Genomic DNA, 17,936 nt, shown 5'->3' with positions numbered 1-17,936 from the left:
GGATACTGGCCTTGAGGAGGTCTTCGATGTCCCTACTGTGGGTTTCGCCTGTATTGAGTATCTCGATTATGGAATTCTTGACAATTTCGAATCCATTGAACTCATATAGCTTGAGAACAGCTTATTGGTGCGATCGCATTGTGTTGAGGAGCCTTAGAGCTTTGTCCTTCCGCTTGTCGAATCGATTGCTTCTGACGAGCCTGCTCCTCTCTATGAGACAATTATTTTTTCATCCTTTCTTTTTCAAAGATCGTTGTAGCCTCAGCATCAAACACAGCATTACATCGAGGACACAGAGATACGTCCCGATCTTTGAGTTTTTACTGCACCAAGCAATCCAACAAACCATCCCCCGCACGAGGGTATACAGATCGGACATGTGATTCGAAATCACCCAAAGCCACATTGAAATCGCAAGACATTCTAACCATATTCACACCGAAACATGGCTCAGCAAAACTGGCTTCAACATCAAAAGGATCAGAATCAACCTTCATCTCCTTTTTTCCATCATCAAACTTCAAACATTCTTCCATAATGGCCTCCTGTATAAGATCCCTGAAACGAACACAGTTATTAGTCGAATAACTAGTTGCTTGGTGAAACTTACAATAAGGTTTTCCTTTCAAATCTTTTACCGAAAGTAAAGTTCTGCCCTCAAGCAAAATTAACTGTTTATCTTTATGCAACACATCGAAAATCTGATAAGATTTTGAAATATCAAAACTGTATCTTTTTTCACTTTTCAGTTTTTAATCATTCGACTTTTCATTACCAGGGAGCTTTTTAAGCAAAGAACAAACATAAGAAGGACCCTTCTTAAGTTCGGCCGAATCAACCTTTGCTTTTAAATCGGACTCCTCTTCTGAGGATTCCATGGCCACATAAGCAACTTTTTCCTTTCGAGTAAAGGGTCTACTCTTTGACCTCTTTTCATTCTCATATTTCTCTTTTTCCTTCCTCAGAAGTTCGACCTGACGAACCCTTTCAGCCAAATGGGCTAAGTCAGGAATGCACATTAAACAGTTTTCGACACATATAAAATCCTAACCCCATAACTGCTATTTTCACCACTTCACTCTCAGGCAATGACACGTAACATCTACTTCTAGCATTTTTGAAACGTATCATATAGTCATCGATGGTTTCACCATCTTCTCGTTTCAAAGCTACTAGATCAGTAACTGCTACGTTCATTTCCCCTCGATAAAATTGAGCATGAAAAGCAGTTTCCAACTGAGTCCAAGTCGTTATCGAATTTGGTCTAAGATTCGAAAACCAAGTAAATGCATTCTTCGTTAACGAAGAAGGAAAAATTTTCATTTTCAAATTCTCATCATTGGCTAGATTCCTAATCTCGACTAGATATCGAGTAACAAGTTCAGTGGTCGATTCTCCAACTTCCCCCGCAAATTTCGTAATTATTTTCGGGTTTTTCACACCTCTTGGCACTTCGGCCATTTGAACAACTTGAGGGAAAGCAGATACAAAATAGGGTCTATTCATGAACCCAACATTCAAACCGACTCTATTGAGCACATCTTCCACAATTCTCGTAACTTGATAATGTTTACCACCCTGATTAGTGCGTAATCGGGCCAGGACGTCATCCGCATTTTGACCATGGAAAATTAACTGAGGATTATCTCTGTTTCTTAAAATATTGTTTTCATTTTGAAATATATTTTCGAAACTCTCATTATTCCCCCTGGCATCATGCCTTTCTCCTTCATCATAATCAACGATTCGAGCAATTCGTTCGATTTGCCTTGCAAAACGTTCGAATTTCGATTCGTGATCAGCCATTATAGGATTCAAAATTGTGGCCATTTGCCAAGTCAATAAGTTGACCAAATCATGATGAATTTCCTCAACCTGTTGTCGAAATACTGCCATCGAATTAGAGGCATTCGACATAGAGCCCACATTATAATCACGAGAATACTCGGAGTGTTGTTGTGGGTTTTGAGAATTATTTACTCCAATCATACTTCCAACACGAATAGGAGGAACAAAACCACTCACTGGTGGAGTATAACCAGGAGGAAGGCTATAAGGAGGCCAACTAGTAGTTACTGGAGGCTGTATTAGTGGTAAATTACCACGTGGACGAATATTGCGTCCATTATTTCCAGTCTGAACACTAGTAACTACTATGCTTTCACTTACAATCATGCCTTCTGAACGTGAAGTAACATCCAAAGGATGTACAGTTACTGGTATACTATCATTGGTGGACAAACCACTATTCACATTTAACATTTCATCTGCCATGCGAATAATTCTTCCACTTCTTAATCGCATACACCAAATGACACCAAATCATTTGACACACTTCAGTTTAAAACTGTCCCACCGAGCGTGCCAATTTGTTTTGTCGACTTTTAACAAATCGATGGTGGTTCGATTCTAATGGTCTGGGAGTGAAACCTACTCCTCTTTTGCAGGTACCAGTTTTTCTATAAGTGCATCAACGGTCTTCGAATTAGACGAGCATTAAAAAAGGTTTAAAGGGTATGAAATAAAATAATGGAAGATAAACTGACTGAAATCGAAAAAAGTATGCAATGAATTTAAATAAAGCAATAAAAATGCCTTCGATTGAATCAAAAGAGTTTTTGACATGAAAATTAAAAGTGCTAGAATGTAAATTTGACAATGAAATTTAAAATTGCTTGAAAAGATAAATTGAACAAGAAAAGTAAAGTTTGCTGAAAATCATAAATTAGAAAGATAAAGACATGGAAGGAACCCTATAGAAATCGAACTCGAATGCAGACTCAGGAATTCGTTGGGATATGAGTGTGTTTGAGTGTATTTCTGAAGAAAAGTTCCAACCCTGATTTTCGAAGGCTTTCTAATATTTATAACCCATTTTCATAACTGACCATTAATGACATGATGCCCCCTTGTGTGTAAAACTTTTGGTAACCGTTCCCGCTCTTTTGCCCAAAAGTTTTATTGAAAATTTCTTAACTCGAAAAAGCCTTCAATCTTCCTCGTTCGAGTAGCTGCTCGATTTATCATGTCTGTCGAATCCGTGCCAACAGTTCCCCACTTGATGTCTACACGGGCATCTCTTTTGATATCTGCTTTCAAAACTTCATTAACGTTTTGAATCAGCCTTCAAAAATAATTATCTTGACTAATGATTACTATCAATAATTCAAATGATCAATTCTACTCTTTATAACACATGAATGATTTGTCAGTCATTTTAACTATTTTTAATGTTTTGTTTTAAACACCTATTTCATTCTTTTTTCAGTTAAATAATTCAAAAAATAAAAAAAGAACTTATGCAGGAGCATATTTACAACGCATGTGTTGTTAATTTAAATATTTAAATTTAGCATATATTATTATATTGTGTTATATATTAATTTTATATTGTTAGATTTTATTAAGGTCATTTATTCTCTATTAGTATAAATAATCATGTAACCTCTTTTTGATTAACAAATTAAATTGGCTGAAGAATATTTATAATAATTTTTGTGTTTGTTTTTTTCTAGATTCTGAATATATTTTTGGCTTGATTAATCAAGATGAATTTTTGGCTAATTTTATCATAATAGAATTATTAACATGGTCAAATTTAGTGAATCAAAATAAAATCGTTTTTTCTGCCCCTCCTTTTTAATAGATGTTGTTGTTCAATTATCAAAATATTATTTTATTGTGTTTGACATAGTTAAACGCCTACTAAAATTTAACAATCAAATGCCCTTCAATCTATTTAGTTTGTCATTCATGTTAATTATACCAACTAAAATAAATCAAACAAATATTTCAACTTTTGGTGACACTAAGTTCTGCCATACATCTTTAGCAAGACTGTAACTAGATATAACTTTTGAAAAAAATATCTGCAATTGTACAAATAAGTTAGTAAAAAAAAAATCAATTTTATCAAATTTTTATTTTTTTCGATAATTTGTGTTACAAACTCAGCCCAATATGACAAAAGAATTCGTAAAGTAGCATATAGCTAATTAATCTCTCTTAACATTGCCACTAAAATCTTTACCAAAAAAAAAAAAAAAAACATTGCCACTAAAGACAATCGGTGGCCCATATGCCAATCTCTTCCACATACACTTACAGTTACAACATTATATTGACATACACATCAAAGGCCTAAGAAGTTCACTTGATATAATTCAAATCAAATAATGCATCAATGTTGCATTATTCTATATTTCTCACGCTTCAATCTTGTCTCTCACTATTTGTTCTCACTTACTCCTTTTCTTAAAGCACAACCTTATATTCAAGATGAATAATTTAGAACAAAAGTTCTATGCACTTTGTTTTACTCTTCAATAACCTTTGTTCCTAATTTGTTTTTTCTTTATTCCAGGTAACAATAGTTTTGCTATCAATGATCATTTTCAACTCTTTTTCTACCGCATCAAACTTCTCAAGTAAAAAATGTGTTTCTTCTTACATGCCTTTAAGTATCATTTTACTTCTTGAATATTCAGATACAAGATTTTTCATAAAGCATTTCACTTGACTTGCATAATTTGTTACTTATCCTCAAATTGCATGTATATTAATATTTGATATATATTTTACATATTGTCACCATATCCATTTTCTCTCTTTCCCTTTTCAAATTAATCTATCAATTTTAATCTTCTTTTTCTTCCTATTCCATTGCACCACCAATCCTTAATATGTTCTCACGCACTATATAATGCTGAAAAAGTAAATTATCCATCATCTTTTTTTTCTTCTATCTATATCCTGAGGCATCCAAACCAAGTCTTTATCTCCCTACTACATATTCAACATACATTTTTTTAACACAAAGTTCGCCACCGCACATATTCAAAACATATTTACAGTGCAAGAACAAATGATTCATCGTCTATGGTTCATCACCACACAACACACATTTTGTCACCTTGTTTTATGACACATCTCCTTAAGAAGACATCCTTTATATTTAAAGGTTCGTGAAATCGTAAACCACGACAACATTTCCATTATGGGTAGTATCACTCCTTGCCAAATATTATCAAACACATATTTCATTGTTTCCTTATCATATATTTTTTCCACTGCAATATCAGTGAATGGTTTTGTGGTATATTTTCTGTCTGATCCAGACGTTCACACCTAATTTTTACAAAGAAATACGCCATCCAACATACTTTATAATTATATAATTTGTGTTATTTTTTCAACAATTTTTGTTGCCATTGAAAGCTCTACATCCAGGTTGACCCTATCCATATACCACAGTCATAAATCTTGCTTCCCTTCGTGTTTGATCCTAGGGGTGTTCAAATCCAAACCGATCCAAATTAAACAATTCATCCAATTCAATCCAACCCCCATTTAGAAGGAAGGCACTCCGGTCTAAGGCAGTCTATAGGCCGATGCTGACGTACGATTCCCGCGAAGCTCCACACTTTAAACAAAGGGAGCTATGTAGACAGATTTTGTGGTCTTTACTTTCGTGTTTGGAGTAGGTAAACTGTGAGGAACAGCAAGAAAATGGGTTTTTAGCCAAAACAGTGTGAGTAGCCCGCCCCAATCAATCAAGCGTAGCGATCACTGAACGATTGATTCTTACTCCGAAAATCGATTAAAACGGCACTAATTTGGATTTGATTGGATTCTGGATCAGATTGGATTTCGGATCTGCTTTTCATAACTGATCAAATCTAATCAAAACCGCACAATGTGCTATAATATTATTATTTTATTATTATATTTACAATTATAGTTATAACATGTTCAATTTATTATATATTTTTATATTATTCATGTATTATTATTTTTAATAAATATTTTATGTTCAAACTGTTATTTATTTTAACTAACCTGTAATTTTATTTTTATTGTTATGTTAGTGTTGGCTTTTTAAGATATTGTTGAAACTTGTTATGTCATTGTTGATTATTTAAAATTTGATATATATTGACTTGTTATATACTTATATGTGTTTAATTTTTTTAATTTACAAAACCGTAAATCCAATCCAATATAAACTGCTTGAAATTGGATCGGATCGGATCATATTTTTTTTTAAATCATCAAATCCAAACCGCTTCGCAAGTAAAATTAGTGTTTGGATCGAATAAATTTTTTACTCAAAATCGATCAAAATCGTACTGCGAACACCCCTATTTAACACACTGAAGTGCTTAGAGTTTATTTTGTGTGAAAAAAATTAATTGTATTCTCTCTAGCTATTCAACGTATATGTACACATATATAGAAAAAAATATTTACTATTCTAGGCCTTATCGTTTAACTACTGACCCTATAATTTAGTATCCTAATTTATAGCTTCCATATTTACAAAAAGAGATCCCTAAAAATAAGTTACAGAATTCCTATAATTAAGCATTAGAAATCTCAACACTCCCCTTCAAGTTGGTGCATAGATATCACACATGCCCAACTTACTTAAGAATTTTGAAAAAACTTGACTTGAAACTGCTTTTGTGAGGATATCTTCCAGTTGATCTTCTGATCGAATCTTAGGTAACTCCAGAATCTTCTCATCTAGTTTCTCCTTAATAAAAAATCTATCTACTTCCATATGCTTCGTATGATCATGTTGGACTGGATTATGAGCAATATCACATGCAGCCTTGTTGTCACAATACAATTGATTTGGTTGCTTGGGGGAAAAACCCAAATCCATCAAGAGGAGTCTTAGCCATAGTGTTTCACATAGTCCAAGTGCCATTCCTCTAAATTCAGCCTCTGCACTTGAACGTGCTACAATATTCTGCTTCTTGTTTCTCCAAGAAACAAGATTACCTCATACAAAGGTAAAATAACCAGAAGTTGAATGTCGATCATCTATTGCCCCAGTCCAATCAACATCTGTATATGTATCCACATTTTGACAATCTGCATTTTTAGTGAACAAGATTCCTTTTCCTGAAGAAGATTTCAGATATCTCAGAATACGTACCACTGCATTCATATGTTGTTCTCTAGGATTATGCATAAACTGGCTCACAACACTCAATGCATATGCAATAAGATCTGGCCTTGTGTGTGCCAAGTACATTAACCTTCCAACCAATCTCTGGTATCGCCCTTTATCGACTGGCACTTGATTTGATTCAACTGATAACTTCAATCCTTCTTATATTGGTGTATCATCTGGCTGACAGGCTGACATGCCAGTTTCTTGTAACAAGTCTAAAGTATATTTTCTTTGAGAGAGAAAAATACCTTTGATGGATCTAGACACTTCGATGCCAAGGAAGAATTTTAAAGGACCGAGGTCTTTCATTTCAAATTCTTTAAACAAGTAACTTTGTAATGCCTTTCTTTCTTCAGGATCATTTCCCGTTACCACCATGTCATCTACGTAAACAATAAGTGCAGTTATCTTACCATGTTGTTTCTTCAAGAACAAAGTATGATCTGTATTGCTTTGATTGTAGCCGAAAGCCTTCATGGATTTGGTGAATCTTCCAAACCATGCCCTTGGAGATTGCTTAAGCCCATACAATGACTTTTTTAATATGCACACCTTTTGAGTGTAATTTTCTGGTATCATGCATCTTGGTGGAAGGTCCATGTAGACTTCTTCAGACAACTCTCCATGTAGAAAGGCATTCTTCACATCAAACTGTTGTAATGGCCAGTTCAAATTCTAAGCAAAAGACAACAAGACTCGAATTGTGTTGATTTTGGCTACAGGTGCAAATGTTTCTGTATAATCAATTCCATAGACCTGAGTGTACCCTTTAGCCACTAGTCTCGCTTTAAAGCGTTCGACTGTACCATCTGCTTTGTACTTTACTGTATAAACCCATCTGCATCCGACTGTTTTCTTCCCAGGAGGACAATCAACAAGCTCCCAAGTCTCATTTTTTTTCAAGGATTCCATCTCCTCATTTATAGCTGCCTTCCATCTCGGGTCGGCTAAGGCTTCATGCACACTTTTAGGAATAGATACAGTATATAATTGATTTATAAATGATCGATTTGATTCAGACAAGCGGTAGTTAGACACATAATGACTCATAAGATATTTGACCTTACTAGAAATCTAAGGTCATATGTGGGTTTAGGGATACCTCTGGTGTGACGTGGTGGTAGTTTTTTTCTAGATGGTTCAGCCATATCAGGAGCATCCTCAGCTGACAAATAGTTGTTTGGTGTATTGGTTTCTTGTGGTTCGAGGGATTCAGATGCCGATGATGGACTTGATACTTCCCTTTCTAGGTGCTCACCATTACCCAAGTTCAACTCATCCATATCTCGGGCATTAAGTTTAGCAACCTCCTCTCTAGTAGAAAGTTCTACTTCTTTTGGTATTTGAAGATCTAAAGTCAGAACTTCCTCTTGGTACTCCCCCTGAAGTTTAGGCTGAAGGGAAAAATACATTGTGTCTTCCTGAAAGACGACATCCAATGTAATAAACATTCTTTGTGTTGGAGGGTGATAACATCGATACCCTTTCTGATAAGTAGCATATCCCACAAAAATACATCACAATGCACGAGGACTCAATTTGTTGCGCTGGTGTTTATGGAGATGTACAAATGCTACACAACCAAAGACATGAGGAGGTAAGTTTGTTGTGGTAGGAGCTTCAGTAAGAACTTGGTATGGTGTCTTGAAATCAATGGTACTGGAGGGAATTTGATTAATTAAATATGCTGCAGATGTAAGTGCTTCACCCCAATAACACAATGGCATATGAGCCTCTATCAATAATGCACGAACAACTTCCAATAAGTGACGGTTTTTTCTCTCAGCCACCCCATTTTATTGGGGTGTTTTAGGACAAGTAGTTTGATGAATGATTCCTTGTGCTTCCAAATACTGTTGAAAACTATAACTCAAATATTCACCTCCATTGTCACTTCGTAGAACCTTAACCTTTGCATTGTATTAAGTACAAATTTTTGTGAGGAAGGTTTAAAAGTGACAATCATCAATAAAAGTGACATACCAGCGTGCTCCACCCAAGGTAGCTACTTTGGATGGACCCCAAACATCAGAATGTATAACCATAAAAGGAATTAAACTTTTATTCAAACTCAAAGGAAATGAAGCACGATGGCTTTTTGCATATTCACAAGTATCACAACGGAAATTAGAAATATCAAATTTTGCAAATAAGCTAGAAAATAATTTTTTAAGATAACCAAATGAGGCATGTCCCAAACGTCGATGCCATAACCAGATATCAGATTTCCTTTTTGTTGCTTCATCGTTGTCCATTGTCAATGCTTGACACAGTTGATTCAAACTCTTTGATTCTATATCTAAATAATATAGATTCCCTCTCTTAACACCACAACCAATCGTCTGCCTTGTTTGGATGTCCTTAAACACACAAAATTCAAGCCAAAAAATTACAACACAAAATAAAAGCAGAGGTGATTTGAGATACGGACAAAAAGTTATAATCCAAGGATGGAACAACTAAAACATAATCCAAATTCAAAGTATCAGTAAGAGATAAGGATCCTTCTCCTATAACAAGAGCTGAGGTACCATTAGCAGTAGAGACAAATTTTTGTGAGGAAGGTTTAAGGGATGCCTGTCTAGAATCAAAGGTCATGTGATCCGAAGCACCAGAGTCAATTATCCATGTACTATTAGAAACAGGTGCGCAAATATTTAAAACTTTACCTCCATTACCTGCTGTTGCTACCAAAGCCGAGCCTTTTTCCTCAATATATTGTTCTGCCTTTGATTCTACAACTGCAGAAGTGGAGTTCTTGTGTGAGTTCTTCTTTCGTAGATCACGATTATGATCCCACAAGTTCAAAACAGCGACTTTTGGTATGGCCAGATTGATCACAGTAGGCGCATCTATAAGTGGATTTGTTAGCACTAGCAGTGGATTTAAAATTATTGGAACTTGTTCGATCTTGATGATTGGGATTGGATTTGTGTTGAGTGGATCAGTTTTGGCTAACAAGGGCTGAAGCTTCAGGCTTCTCAGGTTCTCCTTTCATTGTTGTAAGCCGCACAGACTCATGACGAACCAGTGAGTAGCATTCTTCTAACTCAGGGATTGGATATTTTCTCAAAATATCACCACGAATCTGATCGAACTCACAATTCAAACCAGCAAGAAAGATATGCACCCTTTGTCCCTCAATGGATTTGCGATACAGTTCTACATCTTTCTCACATTCCATACTCACCTTATTGCGATGATCCAACTCACCAAAAATTTCAATTAATTCACCATAATAGATAGAAAGTGTTCAGCCATCTTGTTTGGCAGAGAAAGCCTTCTGGTTCAAGGTGAAAACTTGCAGTTCATCGGCCCCATCATAGAAAGCTTTTGATAAAGCCTTCCAAATTTCACGAGCAGTAGGAAGACGGATATATTGCTTCATGATTTCCGGAGACATGGACATCAATATCCATCTCTTGATTCTTTGGTTGTCTGTGTACCACTTGTCATAACTTGCATCTTTTTTAGTCGGTGGTGCTGTTTTACCACGAATAAAGGAGAGTTTCTCCTTCTCAGCAATATGCATCTCCATCATCTGGCACCAAACATCATAGTTCGTTTCATTGAGGACAATTCCAGCATTGAAAGATGAATTTTCAGATTGAATAATGATGGGAGCAGTCTTAGTGCCAGAGGGTTTAGAGGGGTCAGACTTTGACTTGCCCATTGTACTAGACGTAACCTGGGCTCTGATACCAAATTTTTTTTTGTGCGAAGAAAATCAATTGTATTCTCTCTAGCTATTTCAACGTATATGTACACATATATAGAAAAAAATGTTTACTATTATAGGCCCTATGAGATCCTTAAAAATAAGTTACAGAATTTCTATAATTAAGCATAAGAAATATCAACACTTAGAAAACTTTTCATTTAGAATTTTATCTCTAATCCACAGATTCTTGATATTTAAAGTTACAATTTCATCTATTTAATTATTTTTAATCAAATAGTCATGGTGTAGTTAGCAAATTTAGCTTGTAACAATGAATGTATTATCAAACCAATAATCAAATTTGATTTTATATTTATTATACAAACTAATAAAAAATTATTTACTATATTTGATAATTGTAATTTTCAGTCATTTAAAAAAAAAAAAACAAGTGTAATTCAAAAAAAGAAAAATGTGTTAACAAATTATAGCTCAAATGATAATTTTCTCTCTTTAATTAAGTTTTTTTAAAAAAAAATAATTTAAACAATAAATATTTATATTAAAAGTAATTTATAAATAAAGTATTTTGTGTTTGTTTTTTTAATTTTAAAAATTTTTATTTAAAAAAAATAAAAAATCTTTTATTACAAAAAAAAATTTATTTTTAATATTTTTATAAACACTTAAATAATTTTTAAAAAAATTATAATTTAATTTTAAAAATTATATTAAATATTAATACTACTATTTTTTATAATTCAAAAACTTAAAAAAACATGTTTTAAACCGTCCTAACTCCTAGGTGTGTGAGGGAAAAAAAAAAAAAAAAAGCGCGCGAAACGTAATGGCGCGAAAAATTGGGGGCAAGTAGCAGCAGTCTAAGGGTTTCATGATTCAATCTCATTCTGCAATCCTTGGAAGAACAAGAATGTCCAATGAGAATGAGATCGGCGAAATCCAGCTCCTGGTTTCTTCTGGCGACAAATCCAGCAAGTGCTCCGGCTACTCAAGCCTCCTCCATTTCCAGGAACATTCCTCTCTCAATCCCTCTTCCCTCCACTCCCTCTCACTCTCCTCTCACTCCATCGTCTCTTCCCTAATCTCCGACATCTCCAACCACGACGAAGAAATGTGAGTCACCTTCATCTTCCACCTTCCAATTCATCCAATTCTCTTTCTCTATCATGTTGTCTTGATTTGTTTGCTTGTTTATTTCGATGTAGAGCTGCGCAAGCCTTGAAATGCTTGGGCTTCATGATTTATCATCCTTCCATTGTGTCCTCACTTCCACGTATGTATTATCTGCTTCTACGACAACGGTTCAACCTATCTTATTCATAGTGTAACTGATTTTGGTACTATGCCATGATGCATGCAACATTGCTTTTCATATTTTTCTTTGTCTTGCAGCGGATGATGTCAATTTGGTATTAGAGTCACTGTCCAAACTTATTACAACCACTAAATTAAAGGCTAGTTTGATATCCGTTTCACTCTTTATGGACACTTTTTCAGTATTTTAACCCTATATTAAATTATTCTTGTTGCTGCTGGTACAGTCTGCTTGTAATTTAGGGGTATGGTGTATATCTGTTCAACAGTTAGGAGAATCGTTTCTTGCTACTCACTTCCATTCTTTGTTACTAGCAATTGTTCATGCCTTGGACAACCCAATGGGTTCTTTGTCAACAACATTTGAAGCTACCCAGGTAGTGTTGTTTCCTTTCTTTTAACTAGAAATGTTTTTATAGATTCTTGAATGTTATATCTCAGATTTATCTGGAAGTGTATGTGAACACTCATATTTGAGTCTTCTCGTGACAGGCTGTAATGAAGCTATGTGGTCAACTAAGTAAACAAATGAGAGACTCATCCCATATATGGGCTCCTCCAATATACAGAAGACTTCTCAGCACAGATAAGAGGGAAAGGGATGCCACGGAACGATGTCTATTGAAGGTCAAAACTTCAGTCATTCCTCCTTCCTTGGATCTCTCCAAGGTACCAAAAACCGCATCTGATATTCAATATAAAGTGGTGAATCCGCAATATTGTTACATGACAAGCTCTTGCTTGTTATGACCTAAGCCGTATTGCTGTCATTGTGCAAGTGATTTATAACAATATATTGTGAGAAGGAAAAGTTGTGATGGATCTTTTTCCCTTTTATAAATTAATTATATAATTATTTATTATATGTGTTTATGCCACTAACATTTCATAATTAGCCAATATCTTCAAGGATGTTGTACTGGCTTTGATCTCATTAATTGCTTTCTTCATTTTCAACAGGTTCTTGTCAAAGATATGAAGTTAAATTTGCTTAGTGGGATGAAGAAATTGTTAGATAAGGGTATGAAGATTCAAGTTATTCAAGCATGGGGATGGTTTATCCGAATGCTTGGATCACATGCTTTGAAGACTAGACAATTAGTTAATGACTCACTGAAAATTCCTGAATGTACATTTACAGACCTTGACCCTCAAGTTCAGATCGCTACACTGGTAATATATTTGAGCTGCTGCATTATGTCATCCATGATTCATAGGGATGGTTTATGTGGGATGACGATTGTCCAATAGTTTAAGTGACATGACAAAGTGGCTTAAAGATATCAATTTGACATTTGAAGACTAGTTATTGACATCATTCCTTGATTATAGCTTATATGACCTTTCAACTGTTTTGTGCAGGTTGCTTGGGAAGGTCTTATCGATGCTCTTGTTCACTGCACAATGTTAGATCCCAATAAAAATACCCCAGCCAAGGAAAATCATCTTCAAAAACAACATTCATTAGAAAGGAACAATTGTGATGTCCAAGCAAATGGTTTTTCCAAGAGCATAAGACTAATAATGACCCCATTGAATGGCATTATGTCTAGTAAGTGTGATATATCAGTCCACTCATCATGCTTGAATACATGGTGTTATTTGCTTCATAAGCTTGAAACTTCTATCAACGAACCCTCATTGATAAAGATGGTATTGGAGCCTATTTTAAAAGCAATATTTCAGAATGGACCTGATAGCAAGAGCATCTGGTTGTGGGGGCTAGGCCTAGATCTGCTCAGTGATAGTATCTCACAGAAGTGTAGGGATGTCCTCTGCCAATCAACTAACCAGTTCAGAGATAGAATCTCTGAAACTGGGCCTTCTCTATCTGCCAAATGCTCTTGGAAGCTTCACCCAATTAGATGGCTGCCATGGGATATCAGTCAATTGGATTTTTATCTTAGTATGATTTCTGTTCTCATTTGTCAAGCATCAAGACCAACAGTGACTTCTGATCATAGAAGTCTTGTTTATGATGCTGCCGCAAAGTTATTTACATCTGTTTTAAAAGGAGTCAAACATGATTTGGAAAGTACATCTACCAATTATGATGGTATTATGTTGTGCTTGAAATCAATATTAACATTCATAAAAAATGTATGCGAGGATTTATGCACAGATGGCACTGAAAAGCATGATCTGTACTGCATTTCCATTCGGTTTATAGAAGTTGTCACAAAGGAATTAGATTCTTTGATCTTGGGATCTCCTCTCTACAAGTTTTCTTTAGACCTAAAGTACATTGGTGGCACACAATCAGGTGATCACAATGAACACCTAAATTTTAGTGTCAGTCGTGTTTCTTATATGGATAAGGTTTCTCCAATGGTTTATTTGATAGCGGTTTACTTCCATATGCTGGACTGGTTAGCAATGAATTCTTCTCAATTAGACTGCAAGCCACAAAGAAGCTCTGAATATTTTAAATTCATATTTTCTTCAAGTGATTCCCCAGACAATCTACTTACTTTTGTTGGCTTCTTGTACAAAGATGTTCGACCAATTCACTTAAAAATATGGATAACATTGGCTGAAGGATTGAATGGCTGTGCACGTGATCCAAACTGTAGGTCTCTACGGGTAGCCATGTCTGATAGTGCTGCTTATTCGTCCATATGCCATCTTTTAATTTATCCCATTGTGGTACACACTGAAACTGCAAGATTGACCTTGTCAAATGCTGGTGCCTCTTCAGAGAATTATAAAGTATTACTAGAAAAAAACCCAATGCTTGACCTTGTTATTCAAACATGGATATCGCTTTACGAATCTCTTAGTGCTTCAGGCTCCGGATGTTCAACAACCACCAATTTTTCTGGAGATCTGTGCACATTGTTAAGCAGGTGCCTTGATGATAGCATTGATATGGCTGAGAGCGGCATTGAACTTCATTTGAAATGCAATGATACTGATCTTGGTATCCTTCATTTATCTGGCAATTTCATGATATGCATTCTTGACCACATTCAGACTTCAGAATTAGTTTCAGAAACAGAAATAAGTAACACTGAACGTGAGAGCAAAATTCTCTGTGGCATAAAGAACTGCTTAAAACTTGCTGCTAGGTAAGTCTTAAGAGCCATATTATTATGAGTATACGATGTGCAAGAACAGTATTATTATCAGTATACGATGTGCTTCTGTAGAAGTTGTATATTTGTTTGTTTGTTTGTTACTGGTTCCAGTCTTTCTTCCGCAAAGTAATTGTAAAGTTATGTTTTTCATCCTTAAATGAAATTAAATTATACAAGTTCTATTTCAACTTCGATTTAGTTATTCTATAGCTTCATATATTTTTGTCCATTCTCTTTTGTTAATTATACAGGGGCCTGTTTTGAGAATGCTGAGATTATGATGATAACATCATCAATAATTTAGTAGTTGATCGTTTTCATGTGGCATTTTTCAGGTATATGAATTTGTTGATGAAAACGGTGGTGATAGACCCACTGCCTGGTTTTGTTGGGACCTCAAGGTGAGTCCATTTAAGTTGTCTCCTCAATGTATGCTTGGTTGGTCAATGGTAACTTATTTGACTCTCACATGAATTTGCAGAGTGTCTTCTGCATTAGCAAATTTCGTTAGCCGCCTTCACAGGAAGCAAGATATTCTTCTTTTTCTGGAGGTTTGTTGTTTTACTTCTTTCTATTATGTATAATCATTAGTGTAGTCTTAGACTCTCAACTTGGAAAGGTGAGGGACTACCTACCCGATCTTTATATCCCCAAATTTGACAATCAATATAGTAAGTGGATTTCTTTTGCGTAGAACACCACCATTACCTGAATTTTCCATCCTGCTTGACTTGTATATAATATAGCATATACTTGGTTGCAGATTATTTCCTGCCCACTACTTCAATGGCTATCAAATATGGTAAATCAGGATGAAACAACAAATGAGCAACTCCAACATCTGTGGACTGAAATTTTAAGTTGTTTAAAAAGAAGTCAACCTCCAATGAACTTTGGTTCCGCTTTACTCAGACTTCATGAAACCTTGTTTGAAAAAACTCTTGATCATCCATATCCCTCCATTTCAAAACCAACCATCACATTTTGGAATTCCACGTTTGGTCAACAAGTTATTCTGGATTTCCCACCGAATCTCCTCTCTGTCCTCGACAGACTATCTAGGAATGGGAAATTAAAACTCCAGAAGAGAAGCCTACCACCTCTTCAAAAATGTCGTTCCTCTAAGGAAGTCAGTGGCACTCTGCCAGGATACTGGGTCACCGCAACACATAATAGGACATCCAAGAGAATTGAGTTAGTGCTGGACGCACAAAAAGATGCATCTCCTTTGAGTGTTAAAAAAAGGAGATTAGAACTGACTGAGCATCAAAAGGAAGTGAGGCGAGCGCAGCAAGGAAGGGAAAGGGATAGTGGAGGACATGGCCCTGGAATTAGAACTTACACTAATGCTGATTTCTCTCAAGGGCTTGATGAATCACAAGAAAGCCAAGAAATAAGAGACTCAGAAGCCATACTGCAGATGTTGAGGAAAACTATTTAGTTACCTCAGAGTGCTGAACTGCATTGGCACTAAAACAGGTACGAATGTCTAACTTTCTAATTGGAAAGAGTAAAACTAATCTCAGCTAATGCACATGCACCTGGTGCTTGGTTAACCATTACTGTCTAAATATTAATCAATGGCAGAAGGGAGCTTTATCAAACATAAATTGTGTCATAATTGTGCTTATAACTCCCCAAATAAATGTACGTACGGTAATAATTATATCAGTTTGTTTAGGTTTAACAATGACGGGTTGAATTATTAATTTTTAGTGACTGGTAAAACAAATCTAAATTCGTAGTGTGTTCAGGATTCATTACCGTGAGTGGAATGAAAGCTCTTTAATGTGCAGACCTATTGTGAAAAGTGACCTTTCAAGACTGTTAAAGTAGACATTTAATTAAAAATTATGCAAAAAAATCCAATATAGACTTGTTGTATATTAGTAGATATTGAACTTTTGATTGATTAAAGCTCCAAATCTGATTGACATGTCTCCTTAGTGGCTGTCCAAGAATAAATTGTCAACATTTATATAATTACACTCGCCGATGATTCATAATAATCCAAGTACTCTAGATTGGTCCACAGTTGCACACACCAGCGTCATTTTCAAAGGTACACAAGTCTTTGCATTTGGAGCATAATGAAAAAAAGAAGAAGAAAAAATCCACCAAGTTCTAGGGCTGTGCAAAAAAAATCCAGAGTTTGAATTTTAAATCCAATTCAAACCAAACCATTTGAAAAACACCCATTTTAAATTAAAAAAAAGTCTAAATTAAATTGTATTTATTTTATAGTTTGGTTTTTTAATCAAAATCATTTAAACAATTTCATATTTAGATCCAGATTCAAATTAAGATCCGAAATTTAAAAAAAAAAAAAAAAAACTAATCTGAGCCAGTTCACGCTTCACACACAGCCTCTCTTCAACTGTGTCGTTTTTGCCGCAGCCCCGCAGAGCAGACAGCTGCCGCCACCACTACAAGCACGTTGCTTTTCTGGTCGTTCCTCTGTTGCTTTTGTTCTGTTCCGCTGTCTATTGTTATGCCGTTCACTGCTCTTTCCTAACCATGACCCTCGCTCTCTGGAAGCCCATTTCGCCTTGCAAACTCTAGCGCTTATAGACCAAGGTTAGTGTTTCTTTCAGAATCTCAATAGAAACTTAATCATATCTCACCACCATATATTTCTTCACTCTCTGTAAATTATACAAAACAATAAATTCCTTTTCCACTAGATATTTTTTCTGTCACTCTAATTTCATATGGAATTTCTCTAATTCCAAATTAAGGACAATGTTGCTTGTTTATTGTTTTGTTGTTTCCTCTCTTAGTTATAGAAAAATTGAATTGAGATGTTACACGACCAAACCAAAAAAGAACAATATTCTAAACAGAAACATCAGTTATTAATAAATCAATTCCAAGAGAATACTGTGTATAAAGCATCTCTTTT

General features: G+C 35.1%; 2 protein-coding genes across 3 annotated transcripts; one reads left to right on the top strand and one right to left on the bottom strand.

Annotated features, from left to right (window-relative positions):
* Nucleotides 1-6,787: 6,787 nt before the first annotated feature.
* Nucleotides 6,788-10,145, bottom strand: LOC140176278 (uncharacterized). The gene is made up of 9 exons (XM_072206222.1): nucleotides 9,921-10,145; nucleotides 9,389-9,733; nucleotides 9,176-9,321; nucleotides 8,945-9,055; nucleotides 8,530-8,620; nucleotides 8,064-8,448; nucleotides 7,718-7,914; nucleotides 7,210-7,612; nucleotides 6,788-7,116 (listed from the first exon to the last, which is right to left on the bottom strand). Exons 1-9 carry the CDS (start codon nucleotides 10,143-10,145, stop codon nucleotides 6,788-6,790), a joined length of 2,232 nt encoding a protein of 743 aa, XP_072062323.1.
* A 1,382-nt stretch (nucleotides 10,146-11,527) lies between these two features.
* LOC112723308 (uncharacterized) lies at nucleotides 11,528-17,611 on the top strand. 2 transcript variants are annotated; one of them, XM_029290341.2, is made up of 11 exons: nucleotides 11,528-11,756; nucleotides 11,849-11,916; nucleotides 12,036-12,097; nucleotides 12,185-12,334; nucleotides 12,450-12,626; nucleotides 12,918-13,130; nucleotides 13,320-15,025; nucleotides 15,370-15,435; nucleotides 15,516-15,585; nucleotides 15,798-16,513; nucleotides 17,432-17,611. In XM_029290341.2, exons 1-10 carry the CDS (start codon nucleotides 11,554-11,556, stop codon nucleotides 16,473-16,475), a joined length of 3,393 nt encoding a protein of 1,130 aa, XP_029146174.2. In that variant the 5' UTR covers nucleotides 11,528-11,553; the 3' UTR covers nucleotides 16,476-16,513; nucleotides 17,432-17,611. The 2 variants fall into 2 exon arrangements, with proteins under 2 accessions (XP_029146174.2, XP_025630415.2); XM_025774630.3 differs by lacking the exon at nucleotides 17,432-17,611 and having other exon boundaries at nucleotides 15,798-16,717.
* Nucleotides 17,612-17,936: the final 325 nt, after the last annotated feature.

Source organism: Arachis hypogaea, chromosome 11 (assembly GCF_003086295.3).
Source record: "Arachis hypogaea cultivar Tifrunner chromosome 11, arahy.Tifrunner.gnm2.J5K5, whole genome shotgun sequence".
NCBI classification, from domain to species: Eukaryota; Viridiplantae; Streptophyta; class Magnoliopsida; order Fabales; family Fabaceae; genus Arachis; species Arachis hypogaea.
Note: the sequence above shows the minus strand (reverse complement) of the source record. Positions and strands in the feature narration are given on the sequence as shown.

Coding starts and splice junctions, on each gene's coding strand:
- LOC140176278 (XM_072206222.1), bottom strand. CDS start 10,145: ATGGAATGTGAGAAAGATGTAGAACTGTATCGCAAATCCATTGAGGGA. Junction 8,449..8,529: donor TCTTTGGTTGTGTAGCATTT/GTACATCTCCAT, acceptor GCTACTTATCAG/AAAGGGTATCGATGTTATCA. Junction 7,613..7,717: donor TGGCTAAAGGGTACACTCAG/GTCTATGGAATT, acceptor CCATTACAACAG/TTTGATGTGAAGAATGCCTT.
- LOC112723308 (XM_029290341.2), top strand. CDS start 11,554: ATGTCCAATGAGAATGAGATCGGCGAAATCCAGCTCCTGGTTTCTTCT. Junction 11,757..11,848: donor TCCAACCACGACGAAGAAAT/GTGAGTCACCTT, acceptor ATTTCGATGTAG/AGCTGCGCAAGCCTTGAAAT. Junction 11,917..12,035: donor CATTGTGTCCTCACTTCCAC/GTATGTATTATC, acceptor TTTGTCTTGCAG/CGGATGATGTCAATTTGGTA.